The sequence below is a fragment of the Apteryx mantelli genome, chromosome 1 (genome assembly GCF_036417845.1).
Source record: "Apteryx mantelli isolate bAptMan1 chromosome 1, bAptMan1.hap1, whole genome shotgun sequence".
NCBI classification, from domain to species: Eukaryota; Metazoa; Chordata; class Aves; order Apterygiformes; family Apterygidae; genus Apteryx; species Apteryx mantelli.
The window spans coordinates 80,854,516-80,869,016 of record NC_089978.1 but is presented as its reverse complement, the minus strand read 5'-3'; the positions used below and the strand labels follow the sequence as shown (position 1 = coordinate 80,869,016).

Below are 14,501 nucleotides of genomic sequence, written 5' to 3'. Positions count from 1 at the left end.
TTTAAACTAGCTTTTACAGTACTGAAAGGGTGAATGGGAGGATGTTGGGAGGGAACTGCAAGATTAAGACATCTTGCCACAGGTTGCAAGATAGTGGTCTACTAAAGATAGTTTATTTAAAAAAGGCTTAAAAATCCCCTTTTCCTGATTGTTCTGCTAACTCAGGAGCTTTTGCTTCAAATTCTTCAGTTGTTCTGGGTGGCTTAAGATTATTTTTGCACTTTCAGACCTGCTGCAGAGACAGCTGTATAGTTGTTTGATAGTGTTTTACATTGTTTATACTAATTTTTTCGGTTGTGTTTGAGTGCTGAGATCTTAAGTGGAAAGGCAGGTCGAGCTGTGCTTTTCTTCTGTGCTTCATGGACAGCCTGTTATCCCTTGGCTGCACAGGTTTCTCTCGCTTACGTTGCAAATGGACAAAAACCTCTGCCACTTTCAAAAGCCTTACATACATTGATTGCTTGCTTTTACTTGTTAAAAATGCAAATTTGGCTATTATTTGTGTAGCTGGCTGTAGTTTGGCAATATATAGAAGTGTCACTTCTTTTTTTTTTAAGGATAGGAGTAGGCAGTGCTTGAATAGATGTGGAAAAAATTCTTAGCCAGTGTTTCTATTTTGGTTTTTAACTTAGATAAGGTTCTAAGAACACATGTAGGTAAGCTACCCGTGAGAAGCTGCAGTATAGCTAATCTGCCAAGTCTAAAAGTAATGCAATGAAAAAAAAAAAAAAAGGTTCTTATGACTTGCTTCTGTTTTCAGCAGTTTTTGGCTGTGAGGGTCAAAGCAGTTGTGTTTTTTCAGTTGGATTGGAATAGTGGGTTTTTTTGTTTGGTTGGTTTTTTGCTTGCTTGAGATGAATGCTGAGCTTCTCTTGCAACAGCTTGATTCCACCAGTTGGAACTTCTATCTACTCAAATGTTCTAAAAGCAAATACCACAAGAAATGTCATAAAAGTTTGCAACCTTGCTTGATGCTGTCTTGCATGTTAGAACCCAACAGGAGTTCATGAAGCTATGCTTAAGCCCCTGGAAGTGAAACATGCTGTTAGTCTGATCCCTAAAGCCTGTTTGTTTTAAAGGAATATGGAGAGAAGTCAAAGGAAGAAGCTATTTGTTTATATCTGGTATAAGTAGATGAATATTTAGATCTGGCCCTAATGTTATGGAATGGTTGTATTATCAATGATATGTATTGTCTATATATTTTGTAATTGGAAGGGGAATGCGGTTAAAGAAGGGTAATATTCAAATGGCAGAATGCTTTTAATCTGGGCTTTATTGTTTTATAGGATAAGCACGCCAGATTCTCACTGAAGGAAATCGTAAAGATAGAAAAAGAGTGGAGAATGAATTATGCACCATGCTTTATTCAATGGAATAGACTATTGCTCCTTCAGTGACTGGTTTTTACAACTCTTTTGGATTTTTTTTTTAGTCTGCCATAATGTATAATTCTCTTCTTTACTAAATTGCTTGAGTTGGAGCTGTAATTGATGTACTTTTTCTGGATAGTAATATCTTGAGTCATTTTCTGGGTCAGGAAGATGTTCTGTGTTCCTTTCGAACTTTACTGTCCAAAGGCCATTGCGTTCCCAGCCTTTCTTTGCTTTCTTCTTTTTTTTTTTTTTTTCCTCTCTCCACATACCATAAGCACCAGCAGGTTTCTGTGAGTTTTGTGGCTAGTTTTTATGGGTTTTATCTTGGCAGTGGCATTTCCTAAATTCTGTGATAGCCTACGTACTGTTTGGAAATGTAGTGAGGGTACTACTCTTTGCTCATATCCTCAGTTATATGGACCTTGCAACTCTTTGTTTGTGTGATCAAACAAATGAAGAGCCCGTACAGCCTGTGGGAAGTGCTTAATGTCACCAATCGAACTGCAAAAAGCAAAGCAAAATCGTCCACTTATTATATTCTGGTTTATAATCATATTTATCTCTCGCCCCAAATGCCCCAAATGAGCATTTCAGTAATTTGTATGCCTTCTTACACTGTTGTATATCCCAAGGGGTTTAAAGGAACATTGTCAGAGACTGATAGTAAAACAAAAAGTCGTAGTAATCTGTATTTAATTCAGTATCGATAGGAGATTTTCTCATTCTTGGGCCAAAATCTTTTTAAGAATGACTGGTTGTATTTGAAGTTTCTAAATTGAATACCAAAGACAGTTCCATTCCACTTATGGATAGAAATCTGCTTCAGAGCTATAGACTCAAGAAACCTATTGTTTGAATTTAACTTCTCTTTACATACCCATCTCTTTGTCCCCCACCAAAATAAAAATCTTGTTGAGTTTAGGCATCTGGGATCTGATTTTGACTTTTTAGAAAGTACTGGGTGCATATGATTGAAATCCTGTTTAGATTTTTTAGCAGAGGAATAAATCATGAATATGTTTCTTCAGGGAAGCTTGGAGTAAAGATGGGATAGATGATTCAAACAAAGAAGAATTCAGAACCAATAGCTAAGATGAGCTTTCATGCCTACTAGCTTCATGTCCTTGATAAGCTGGAAATTGTTTTATAATTATAATAAATTCATTATAATAAATTCAAAAGGCATGTAAATAACTAAAAAATCAAGTTCCTGATTCATTTGTGAGGTCATAATTTTTTGTCTTAAGCCAACTTCTTGATTTGCGAGTGGTTGATAAAGCTGAGATTTAGATACTACTTTGATTGCTGTAGTCCTAACCTGGATAGATTTGCACTTCTAATTCTGACTCTGCTGTGATTTGAGCAGATCATAAACACTCAAGTTTTCCACTGTGGTCTGATGCCAAGTTACCTTTTAGGCTTTTCTGAACATGCTTCAGCATATTTTTGTGCTGGATCACAAGTTGAGCAATCCAGCGCCCCTGTCATTCTTGTCACTGTGTCTGTATTTATTGTGACTGGCTTTTATACACTGTAAACAGCACCAGTGGAGCTGCCTGTGCTTTCTACATAGAAGGAGAATTGCTATAAAAATGACTATGAGATGATATGTGGCAAGGGAATGAGTATCACTCATTCCCAGTGAAATGCAGTGAGTAGATGGACAGTACGTCGTGCTGATGATGTCCATGTAAAAGATATGTCAAGGAATGAGAGCCGCAAAGATGGAGAATATTTTGAAAGGCACAAGAGAATATTTACTGTAAGTAGCAGGGACTAAGAAGTCTGCTGCTTTTCCTTCCCACTGTTAGAACAGGTCACTGCCACATGCATCTCTCTGTTTTCAGCTTACGTTTCTAATGGGAGCTGGGGCCTGATTCATTTGCTTAAATGTATGCGGTTATTACAGTCTGAGATGCTGTAGGGCATCCAGCCAAGCCTCCAGCTGCTTTTGCAGTAAGGTGTGCATCTCACACAGTTCCTTTTTTGAATGTCAGCTATGTGTAGATTTCTTGGACATATTAGGGTGTCTTAGATATCATCAGGTGCCCATGTTTAGGCATTTGAATTGAGCCTCCAATTCCTCTGGGTTATAAAACATAAATGTAATAAAATATTTTTCTCTGAATATTAGGTTTAGTTTTTCTTTGTATTGCAGATTTATGTTAGTATGAAAATATTGCTTGTTATGCTTAACACTGTTTAGTCAGTTGTGCTATGGATTATTTCATGATATCAAGGAGGAAGAAAGCTAGCCCAGCTCTCACTTCTTCAGCACTTTTTTTGAGTTACCCCATTTCAACAGGAATAAGAAATCTTGAAGTTGTATTGGTATTTAGTAGTTAGTTACTGCTATAAGGGGGATGGATAGATTTTACTTAGTCTTCAGCCAAAAGGAATATAGGTCCTTATCTGTTATACATATATGCAAGAAGCGTGGTTTCTTCAGTAGTGGTCTCCTCAGATTGTGACTGGAAATTAGTGTGTGTGTGTGTGTGTGTGTGTGTGTGTGTGTGTTATTCCCCCCCCCTTCCCCTGATTTCTGCTTTTATTGATGTGCTGTAGCAGGACATACCTACTCGAGCAAGTGTCCATAATTGTGAAGAATTTTTCCAAACTATAGCTTTAGGCACAGTAAGAGTTACACACTCCTTCATAATGGAGCAGTAAGGCTCGACAAATCTTTTATCATCAAATCATGAGAATGAAAATCTCTTTGCTTCTCAAGAATTAAATACCTAAAGTTTTGCAGGAGGTCACAAAACTCGGGATGATGATAATTTTTGTTGCGACTGAGTTGGTGTCCAGAGTCCAAAAGTTACAACTTCAGGCAGAGTGGAAGAAGTGATCTCTTTGAAACAAAAGTCTTGGTTTTTGTAAGCAAGTTCTTTTAGCAGGTAATTAATGAGTAAAGGGAAGGAAAAAAGGGATTTTGAGATCTTGGTTTTCTTAAGCATTTACCTCACTTTAAGCACGAGTAGTGTCAGTAGAGTAGCTCACATTTAAAATAGATTTATGCAGTGATATATTTTTTATTTTTTTGCTCAGCACAGTGAGATCTAAGTTTGGACATAATATGAATGTGATAATAAAATTATTTTAATAGATCTTACTCAGAATTGGTCATGAGTGCTGTTTAGTTTGCAAACTGCAACACTGCATAGCAGATTATTTTTATGTCAGCAATTTGGAGATTATTAAGAATTTCTTTACAAAGAAAAAGAAAAGTCTGTACACAAGTCTGGTATATGATATTTAAAATGCAGGAGGCTATTTAATTGAGTGTTTTTAGCTACATAGCTGAATCATTCACTTTTGAATAGATTAACACATAATTATTTTAGAACTCTGTAGAATTTTCATGTTCTACAATTAGGCTTTTCGATTCCTTGTTTTGTTTTATTTCTGCTTAGTTGGGCATTCATTACTGAATAGGATGAGGAATAATTTTCAATTTCAGTTTTTAACTTCAGGAGAGAGGTTTGTGTCCTTCACCTGATGAATGTGAGATCTAAAAGAAAAATCAATGCATCAGAAACAAGGAAGGAGAGAACTGTGAAATTTTAAACAGTGCACTGTCAACCCACCTTCTCAGCTTGCTGGGAATACCACCTGGCAGTGTCAAGTGAAGGGGCTGCTTTTTTTTCTTTTTTTTCCTTTTTTCTTCTTCTTGGCAGCTTGGCATTTTTCAAAGCCAAGTCTCTTGTGTTTCTGCTGATTCAGAACAGTATTGTGATATATTTCCTGTGCTTTACAGGTCCCCAGGATTGCTCTTTTTTTCTTAAGTATAGCTCTTTGAGAAGCATCTGCAAACAGTAGTACAGCTGCTGCTGTTTTTAAGCTGCGAGATTGTTGTGACCCATTTGCTGGCCTGTTAAACAGTGCGGACAAGTAAGTTGGATCAAGTAAGCTGGATCTTTAGCAGATCCTTTGGCTCAACTTCCCTTCTAGTTACTGGAGTGGAACCTGGACAGGAGCGTTCTAGCAGGCAGCAGAGTGCGTCTTCTGTGCTGTTGTGTGTTCACATGATGCTAGGTGAGATGATGGGAAACAGCCCATATGTTTCGCATTTGATTTCAAATCGGAACCATCTGCTGATCTGAGGACAAGCAGATTACTGTGGTTAAGCAGCGAGCATTTGTCAGAGTGCAGGTACACTGTAATCATGGGCTCTGCTGCTCTTTCTTCAGTCTTTTGTCTCCATAGTTTTCTATGTTAAAGCTTGCAGTTTAAACTCTCTGTTGCGTAGTTCTCACCAATTCAGAAAATGAGACAATATGCTCATGAATAATTTCAGTTTTTATTTTCTCTCTAATAAAATATTTTTTCCAAGGCAAAGAAATGTGCTGATAAGTGAAGTCCCTAATCTCTCTGAACAGATCCCATTGACTACTTTGTTTCCTCATTTTTGCCTTTTATTGCTAAAGTAATAATATTGCTTTTACCTTTAAAGATACAGAAGGCAAAGAAATGCCTCCTTTAGGATGGTTAACAGCAGTAGTTAGTGCTTTAAAGGAGACTCTTTTTTTAAAAAGAAGTGGTGGAGAAAGCTACTATTCAGGATCTTTGCTAAAATGAAGCCAGACTATAAGGTCAAAGATGAAGGGACTTCTTCACTGCCCCCCCTTTTGGTATCAAATCGAGTGTTACTGACCTTATTTAAAGATTTGTCTAGTGGGAAGACAGGAAGGCTTGTTAGCTTCTTTTTAATAAAACAAGTTTAAAAAACAAAAACACCTTTCACATAGAAACTCAGAGTTTCACCGGCAAAATTCAGCCTGAAGCTTACTCTTGCCAGAACTCCCCCTAGAAATGCAAGTGGGTGCGTTCTGCTTGAATAATCACATGGAAATGCAGAGGTGCCAGCAGCACTGTAATAATGAATGTAGTGGCTTTTGAAGGCACTGTGAAGCTTCTGTTCAAAGACATTCTTAAATATTTAACTTTTTTTTTTTTTTTTTTCAGTTTACATGGAATATGTAATGACATCTCTGGAGTACTAGATTTCCTTCCCTGCTTTTTTTTCTCAGTCAAAGAATAAATAGAGTATTTTAGTTAAGACGTTGCTTGCTTACCTGTATGGTAAACTGCCAATGCAAAACAGAGATGATAAGAGAACACGTCCAGATAGTTCTTTATTGTGACCCTCAGTAGCCTTCTCTTAACACAGAAGTGGCAGCTCAAAAAATGAGGTGCCTCTGAGTAACCTGAGGAAGTCTGGCTTCCCCTCTGCAAATATGGTGAGGCAGTTTTGTCTACTTTGATATAACTGTTGGCTCCTAGCAGATAATCCTGTGGCCGTTTATGTGGTCTGTCTTGTAAGCTTGGCTGTTCAGCTGGCTGCACGTTTCTGATCTTTTTTTTATTATTATTATTTTTTGGCAGATACTGAACGTCTCTATACGGTGGTGTTCCAAGAAATCTGCGGGCGTTTTGGAAAGAGCTATACCTGGGATGTGAAATCCTTGGTCATGGGTAAAAAAGCCCTAGAAGGGGCACAGATTATTCGAGATGTTCTAGACCTTCCAATAACCAAAGAAGAGTTACTACATGAAAGTAAAATAAAGCAGGAGAGAATATTCCATACTGCTGAACTGATGCCAGGTATGCTTCTCTTCAGTATCTGTAAACTGCTTATGGAATTACTTAAATACTAACCAAGGTAGAAGTTTTTAAACTATCTTTCACATAAGTTTCTCTTACAGATTCGGTTTCATCACTCTTGGTTTAGCAAGTTTTACTGAAATCTGTCTGTTATTTACCTGTTAAGGAGTTACGTGGGATACGGAAAACTTTTCTTGTACATTTGGAGAACAGCTGCTTTTTATACATCTTTTAAAGAAAAAAGAACAAATACTGGATAAATATGCATGAATTCCCTTAGTTTCATAGTCCAGACATGCTTTAAAATGGTTGTTGGCAGCTGTGTAACTTAGCAAGTTAGTTTTCTCTGGCTGTGTGTGTAGTCTGGCTTTATGTTAAGCACAAGTACACCTGTACATGTACAGGCAAATGTATGTGGGCATGTGTTTTTTCAGGTGAGATTTATCTCACTTAAATTGAACACTGAAAGTTAGGCATGGCATGTGAGCTAGGTGTTTGTCAGGTTGTCCTAAGACAGTTGAGCTTACTTACCCTCTGAAGATGTTTGTTCTGGCAATCTCTACAATACATTAATGATAACATTTTAATTTTTTTAGATGCGTGTTTATATCTAGTTTCATAATGCATTAAGAGGATGAAAGCTAAAAATACATGATATGTTAGGAACAAGTAAAGAGAAACAAAAATAAAAGGTATAATTTGTGTAGGCAGCTTAAAAACTCGAGAATCTTTTGCAGCCAATTTATCTAGATATCTCTCTTCTGTCTTTTATATGCTAGATTTTTCAAATTGTATCTTTCCTAGTGACAGGCCTGCATAAAGCTGTAAGCCTAGTTAAACTCTGTAGGAAAACAAGAAAGATGAGGGCAATTGGTTTTCATTTTTCATGTCAGACTTCTGGGACTAATTTTGCAGATATTTCTTTTGTAAGACAAACAAAACACCTTAGTCTGGGTTTAGCAAATGCCAGATGGACAGACTGGGGAAGCATTACGAGGCACAGAGAAGAGTCACAGTAATGGAGCAGTGCAGGTAATAGTTGCCATTAAGCAGATATCCTGTGTCTGCTGAAGGCTGTGATAATGTGGCTGAGCTGGCTCGAACAGAAATTCAGAGAGGTGATAGAACAGGATAGGCAAATAAAACATTAAGTTTTGCATTTTTACTGCCTTCAAAAAGTGAATTCCAGGCTCGCTTAAGCTGGGCTATTGTAGATGAAGCAAGCAAAATTTTTGCTAGGACAAGCATATAAACACTTTTATCAAAGTCAGAATTGTTCAACTGATTATCCTTTCAATTCAACTGTATATGTACAATAATTTTCTTTGGGCTATATTCTAATGCAAAGTTTATTTGAATTTAAACACTTTATGCTTATTGGCCATTGTGGGGAGCAAAGGCAGCTTTGGTCACTGAAGTAATGGGATCTGTCCTTTACTTGATAGCAAAATACAAGATACAAGTTGAATTGCCATGTATTTTGAGGAAAACCAGCTTGATATCAACTGGCAATCTGAAGTGGCACTAGTTATTTATTATTTAGTTTCTTTAATGATTGATTTGAGCTTAAATCTGATAACTAGATTTTTTTTACCTGGTAGCTTTCCCCTGCCTCTTGTATCTTCTGCAGATGTTAATTAATGTAATCTTTGTAGATTTATTCTACAGCCTCTTGTTGTTCTTTAATTAAGAGTGGACTTCACGCAGGTGTTGTGTAAGACATGGGGCTGCCAGGGATGTGAAAAAACAGTGGTGACATTTTGGGCTTAGAATGTTCTCTGACTAGACTGATGTTTCAGATTTGTTATGGGGAAATACAGGAAAGTGAAAATTAATTGTCTTTGTTTATTAATGACTCAAGATGACTCTCGCATGCTGAGCCTCACTGGCCGTCTTTGGGCAGATAATAGGCAGGTGAGGTTCTACATTTAAGCAATTTCTACAGGTTTTCCAAAAAATAAGATTCAAAGTTGGATTTGTGTAGAGCAATGCTGAATGACAGCCAATGAAGTTTAAAATGTTACTGAAGCAGAGCAGCACTTGTTTCTTTGCAGGGAAGACAGAGAATGAACTGTTACATGTTCATGCCAGTTACAGCAGTGATAACTGCATTAATTTCCAAATCAAGTAATTGACAGTTAGGTCAGTGCTGGTTAAGGATGGGATGGAAGTTGCATGAACATACAGTTGCCAAAGCAGTTCTTCATCTGAGAGTCTGTATCGGAGCTGTATCATCTAATATACAACAGTCTTCTGAGATGTTAGTGGTCGAAGACACAAGTTTGAAGATTTCAGTATGGCTGAAGTGACTGGCAGTGCATTTCAGTACATCAAGCTGTGGTCAAAATACAGGTTTCATCTATGAAGAGTATATATCTGTTTCTCATTTGGAATTTCCAGCAAGTACTTGAGAGTTTTTCACTGTTAGATTTAATTTTGTTTCTGAGTGAATCATAGGGTAGGCTAGGTTTGATACAATATAGTAAGGAATTATCCAAGACAATGCTGACAAAGTGACAGGGCTGGCACTTGTGCTGCATATCTAAATATTGCTCTCAGAGTACAGACATTGTCACTTGCAAGGAAAATGTAGCAGGCTTTCTGTTTCTGCAAACAGGCTGTTACATTGCAGTGAAGTGGTTTGTCAGACAAATGAGGACTGTAAAGGAAGGGAAGAATAAGGATGGAACATGAGAAAACTGCCTATGTACATTTGCCTGAACATGTATAGGTGTGCTTGTGCTTAACATAAATCCAGGATATACACGCAGCCAGAAAAAAACTTGCTTGTTGAGTTACACAGCTGTCAACAACTCCTATAATCATGTCTGGCTTATGAAATTAATGTCATTCTTTGATAGCAATCTCTGTTTTTTCCACTCATATCATCATCACAAAGCACAGGTGCTTAAGAATCGTGTGATCCAGGGACTGTGCACCTTTGAGAAGTTTCCACTCCTGGGAGGTCTTCGAGATAGCTGAAATATCGTTGTCACAGTTCCTGTTAGAGAATATAGGACTGAAGCTGTCTAGAATTAATTGCTTAGCATAACTTGCTTAGCATTAGTAGCTAAATTTGCTGAAGCCTTAGGCCTCAGGCTGTGAACTTTTACTTAGATAAGTAAAAGGGGGCCCCAGAGCCGGTTCAAGCTGGAGAGATAAAGAAGTTGCACGCACGGCAGGAGTAGCTAACCTTGAAGATAAGAAGCAGCCTGCCTAGAGACAATGAAGGGGCCAGTGAAGAAGGGGAAGAACACAGACCTACCTATTATTATTGGTCCAAACTATCGCTTAAGGGGTGGGGAATTTAGATTGTAAGAGTATAATTGCCCAGGGATTTCTTTGTTCGGGGTTCCTCTTCGGAGGCACCCAGCTCGAGCTGTAATTACCGCACGTGTATCATTAAATTTTATTTTTCTTCAATCTGACTTCGAACTTCTGCCTCAGCAGGAACCTAAGGTCAGACCCTGTTATGGAGGCCGGCGAGCCTGATTTTCCATAACAGTTCCTATTCAGCCAGTGTAGAATGTGATGTGCAAGCTGTATTCAAGTTCAAGTACTGCTGATTGTTTTTTTGCAGACACAAGGAGGTAATGTCATAGCTTAACTTTAGTACAAACTGAAACCAATCAGAAATTAAAAAAAGAGAAAAAAGAAAAACAGTTGAAGTTCTAGGGGAAACTCACCATAAAGCCTTGTATCTTCTTTCCTTGAGCTGTTCCACTCAAACACCAGTCTAGTTTGCACTACCTTGAACTGCTGTTCCTTGATTCATGTTTGTGCCCCTAACAGTTAAACAGACTTCCTACCATATTATCTTTTATATTCCTTGTTCTTTTTGTTTTAATGGAAGGAAAGTCTAGTGAATCCATGCTGGGCTCTGTGAGTTTGTAACCCCCTGAGATCAGTCAGTCGCTTACAAACTTGGAATGCTCCTCTCTGGCTGACTTCAACCATTTGGCCTCTGTAGTAAGTCATAAAGGATAGCAACCTAGAAATGCTTTTACCAGAAAATCACCATTGCCGTTGGCAGAGGTTCTGAATTATGCTTTTATTTTTGCCATGGTCAAACATGTCAGGGTGTCCAGACAAAGGTGGAATTCTTGATTTGATAATCAAGGAGACTCTGTGCCACCAGAAAGATCTTTGATACTCTAAATTTAGAGCAGGAAAGCGAGAACCAAATTCTTTGCTAGTAACCAATTATCTTCCAAGTTAAGGAGTATGATATTTGTTTCCACCTCAACTTTTGTAGCTTGGTGAAAGGATAACATACCATTGCAGATAATGTCTTTAAGCAATATCTCAGAACAAAAAAGAAACAGGTGGATACAAGAGTTATGTTTCCAAGGTCTCATAAGACTCATAGCAATTACAGCAAGTGGTAGATGGCCCCACCTCTGTCACTCTATCACCATCACAGCAGCAATGCTGACTTCGCTTGAGGATTGAGAGTGTGTGCAGATAATGAATAGCTCTGTGCTGCTGGGCTTGCAACTGTTATAGCATGCCAGGCTACATCAAAAATATTTTTTAAATCAGTTTGTGACTTAGATGAACAAACAGTTTCTCCTTGGGTTGTGAGATTTTGTTTTTCTTTGTTGGATATTTTCTTGTGTTCAAAGACTGACAAGGTTTTTACTGTAGAATTGCTTTTATGGTCATAAAGGATTGTAACTGAATCAGCTAGAAATCCAATCAAATTGACAAAGCTCCGAATGCTAATGTTAGCTTTTCTTTGATTAAGAAGAGTGATGAAATCTTGAAGAGCTTTAAGTTTGGTCTGACATCAGATTCAATGTGGGGACTATAAAGGATTTTGAAAGAGAGGAGCAATCTCTTCATACAGAGGTTATATTTATCCCTACGATTTCCATTTGCTCACAGCTGGACGTAAATCATACAAGATATGCATAATACATGTACATAGTTTAAACAATGCACAGAGTATTTTGGTTTCCTCTAGTCTTTTTCTAAGCAGAAAACCTTTTCTTTCAAATACATACAGAAGGCTCACAGACTGCTTGTTTTGAGTAACATGTTGTTATAGTAAAATGAAGTGGACATGAATATGGGTCTCTGAAGAGCCACGATTTTGGTGCCCCAGGGGTCGGGTGTCCTCTGCTCTCATGCTGTTAGCGTGCATAGAAAGCTAACTGTATGGATAAAGAGAAGTGGTGAATGAGGAGCAACAGTGTGATAGATGCATATGAAGTTCTTGGAGTGAATGCTTAAAGTCTGCGAAAGGAGTGTGAGGAGTATTTGGGTTCATAACTTGCTGGCAAGCCCCATGAAGAAGCCACATAGTGGCCAACATTATTCCTTCAATAAAAATTTGAGTTCACAAGGCAGAAGTCTGACTGAGACAGTGTTCTCTAGAAAAGTCTGTAGCTGTGCTGTTTCTTCCACAGCATATGCTGCATCTCAGCTACAAGACTTTGCAAGCATAGCTTTATTAGCACAGGCTACACTGTGTAGACAGACTCCAAAAGTATAGCAGAGAAAAGAGAAACAAAACAGATACATATGCCAGTGAAGGAAAATGGAAACGGTAAAAGAGATAGTAAATTAACCGGTCAAGCATGACACAAAAAAGAAAAGAAAAATGAAGACTTTTGAAAGGAAGTAAGTAGTTTGGGTTTAAAAAAAGGTGAAGAAAAAAAGAAAAGAAAACCCAAGCATGTGTAGATACAACAATATATACACAGGAAAATATTTAATTGCCAATGAGACAAAGAATTTTTCCTCCATTAAAAAGAACTGTGTGAGATGTTTTTCTGTTTCAGTGTCCCATCCCCCAAAATTTCTGTTGTCCTTTATCAAGCAATTTGAAAGTAAAAAGGAAGCTATCTGGATAAATAATCAGATAATCAATAGTTGCTTTGGGGTGAAAGAAAGAAGACAATTTCATGAGTGAAATGTCATAAGTAATTCACTTTTGCTAAAATATTTTTGTAGTCCTCAAACCTATGTCAAAGGGTAACCGGCAGTTGTAAATAGCAGTAATTTTACCATCTGTATCATAATCTGGAGCATATGAAAGAGAAGGTTTGAAAGAAGAACTAATTTTTCATTAAACCAACTGAACTGACTGAAAATGTTGGAGAAGCTTTTGGGCCTAGAAGCTCTGCTTCAGACCAGCTTTAAAATATCCATCGGCCTTTGGGGTTTTTTAGGAGTATTGCCTCCTGTATTTGCCTGTATAAGGCATGTATTTGCCTTATGAAAGGAAATAAGAGGAAGACAAAAAGTACTCATTTTAAGTAAATCTGAAGCTTTTATCATTTTTCATACATGTAATCTCTAGCTTTTTGTAACACTAACTTTCATCTGAATCTGAAAATAAGCTGTCAGAATCTATGAAAACTCCCCAGTATATAACCTGATGTCACTGATGACCTGATGCTTACATGTAATTAGTATAAAGAATATACTGTATTTATGGTTCTTTCCCCCCACCCCCAGTATTTACTATTCTGAGTTAAAGGAATCCTATGTTATACCATTTCTCTGACTGTTAGAAGTCTGTCTAACACTATTTTTTTGAATAGTGACCAAACTCATTTGGAGGAATGTAAGATATTAGTATTTATGATGGTTCCATGTTTCAACTTGCCAAAACCTTTCTTAAATTAGATAGCATATCTTAGATGGATCAGTTAGAAACCATAAAGGGGTGCTTGGCCCAAAACTGAAACTGCTGTGAGTTGTTCAGGTTTTGTTTGAGGGTAGGAAAGGGGGCGAGACATCCACTAAATGTCCTTCTGTTCTAGCAAAATGTGTTAACTTTGAAATAACAAGTTAAAAAAAAAAAAATACCCCCCCTCCACACAAAAAAATAAAAAATAAAAAAAATACATATATACATATACGCTCACATGTGTATATACACACACTCCTCTCTACTGGTCACTGATTTCCCATTTCTCTTCCTGGGATTGCATAATGCTTAAAATGCTATTAATTAGTATTTAGATGTAAGGTGACATAGGTGCCACATAGGTGGCACTCAAGGAAGGAATAAAGAGATAAATGAGAGGTATGGTATGCTGCGATATTCATGAAAGGATTTGCCACCCAAGATGCCTCTGTTTGTTAAATTGAGGCCTTCCAATCCAGAAAAGAGGTCCTATAATGTGATTTTGAAGTAACTTGAATAAACTTGAATAAAGGCTAGCTTTGTAACTGTATTATGATGCTAACTTCTTGTGGTCCCACAGTTTATGCTTTTGCTTAAGAGAAGGCGTTGGGGAATTCCAGTCATTTCTAAAGCTTTTTTTCTTGCATGCATTAGGCTAATATTTTTAGGTATGAAACAGACTTTTAGAAAAGACTGTGTGATTGTCTTTCTTGGCCAGGGCATTTACGTGATACTGTGACTGCACTCTGTGCTGGCAGTATGCAAGCCAGCTGTATTCCTTAAATCATAAGACTGTAGGATTTTGTTCATGCTAATAAGCCCATCTAAAAGTGAATTTTCAGGCTAAGGCACTGGCCAAGCTAGTGTGTGATTGTCCACCT

The 14,501-nt window shown here is 37.5% G+C and overlaps 1 protein-coding gene across 4 annotated transcripts in view; it reads left to right on the top strand.

Annotated features, from left to right (window-relative positions):
- Positions 1–14,501, top strand: part of PUDP (pseudouridine 5'-phosphatase) — a 79,762-nt gene that overhangs the window by 23,370 nt on the left and 41,891 nt on the right. For 3 of the 4 annotated variants that reach the window (XM_067296282.1, XM_013951008.2, XM_067296288.1), the window contains exon 2: positions 6,762–6,980. In XM_067296282.1, coding sequence (XP_067152383.1) covers positions 6,762–6,980 — 219 coding nt within the window. Of the gene's footprint in view, positions 1–5,237; positions 5,268–6,761; positions 6,981–14,501 lie in introns of those variants that run through there. The other variant, XM_067296301.1, reaches the window with a different exon arrangement.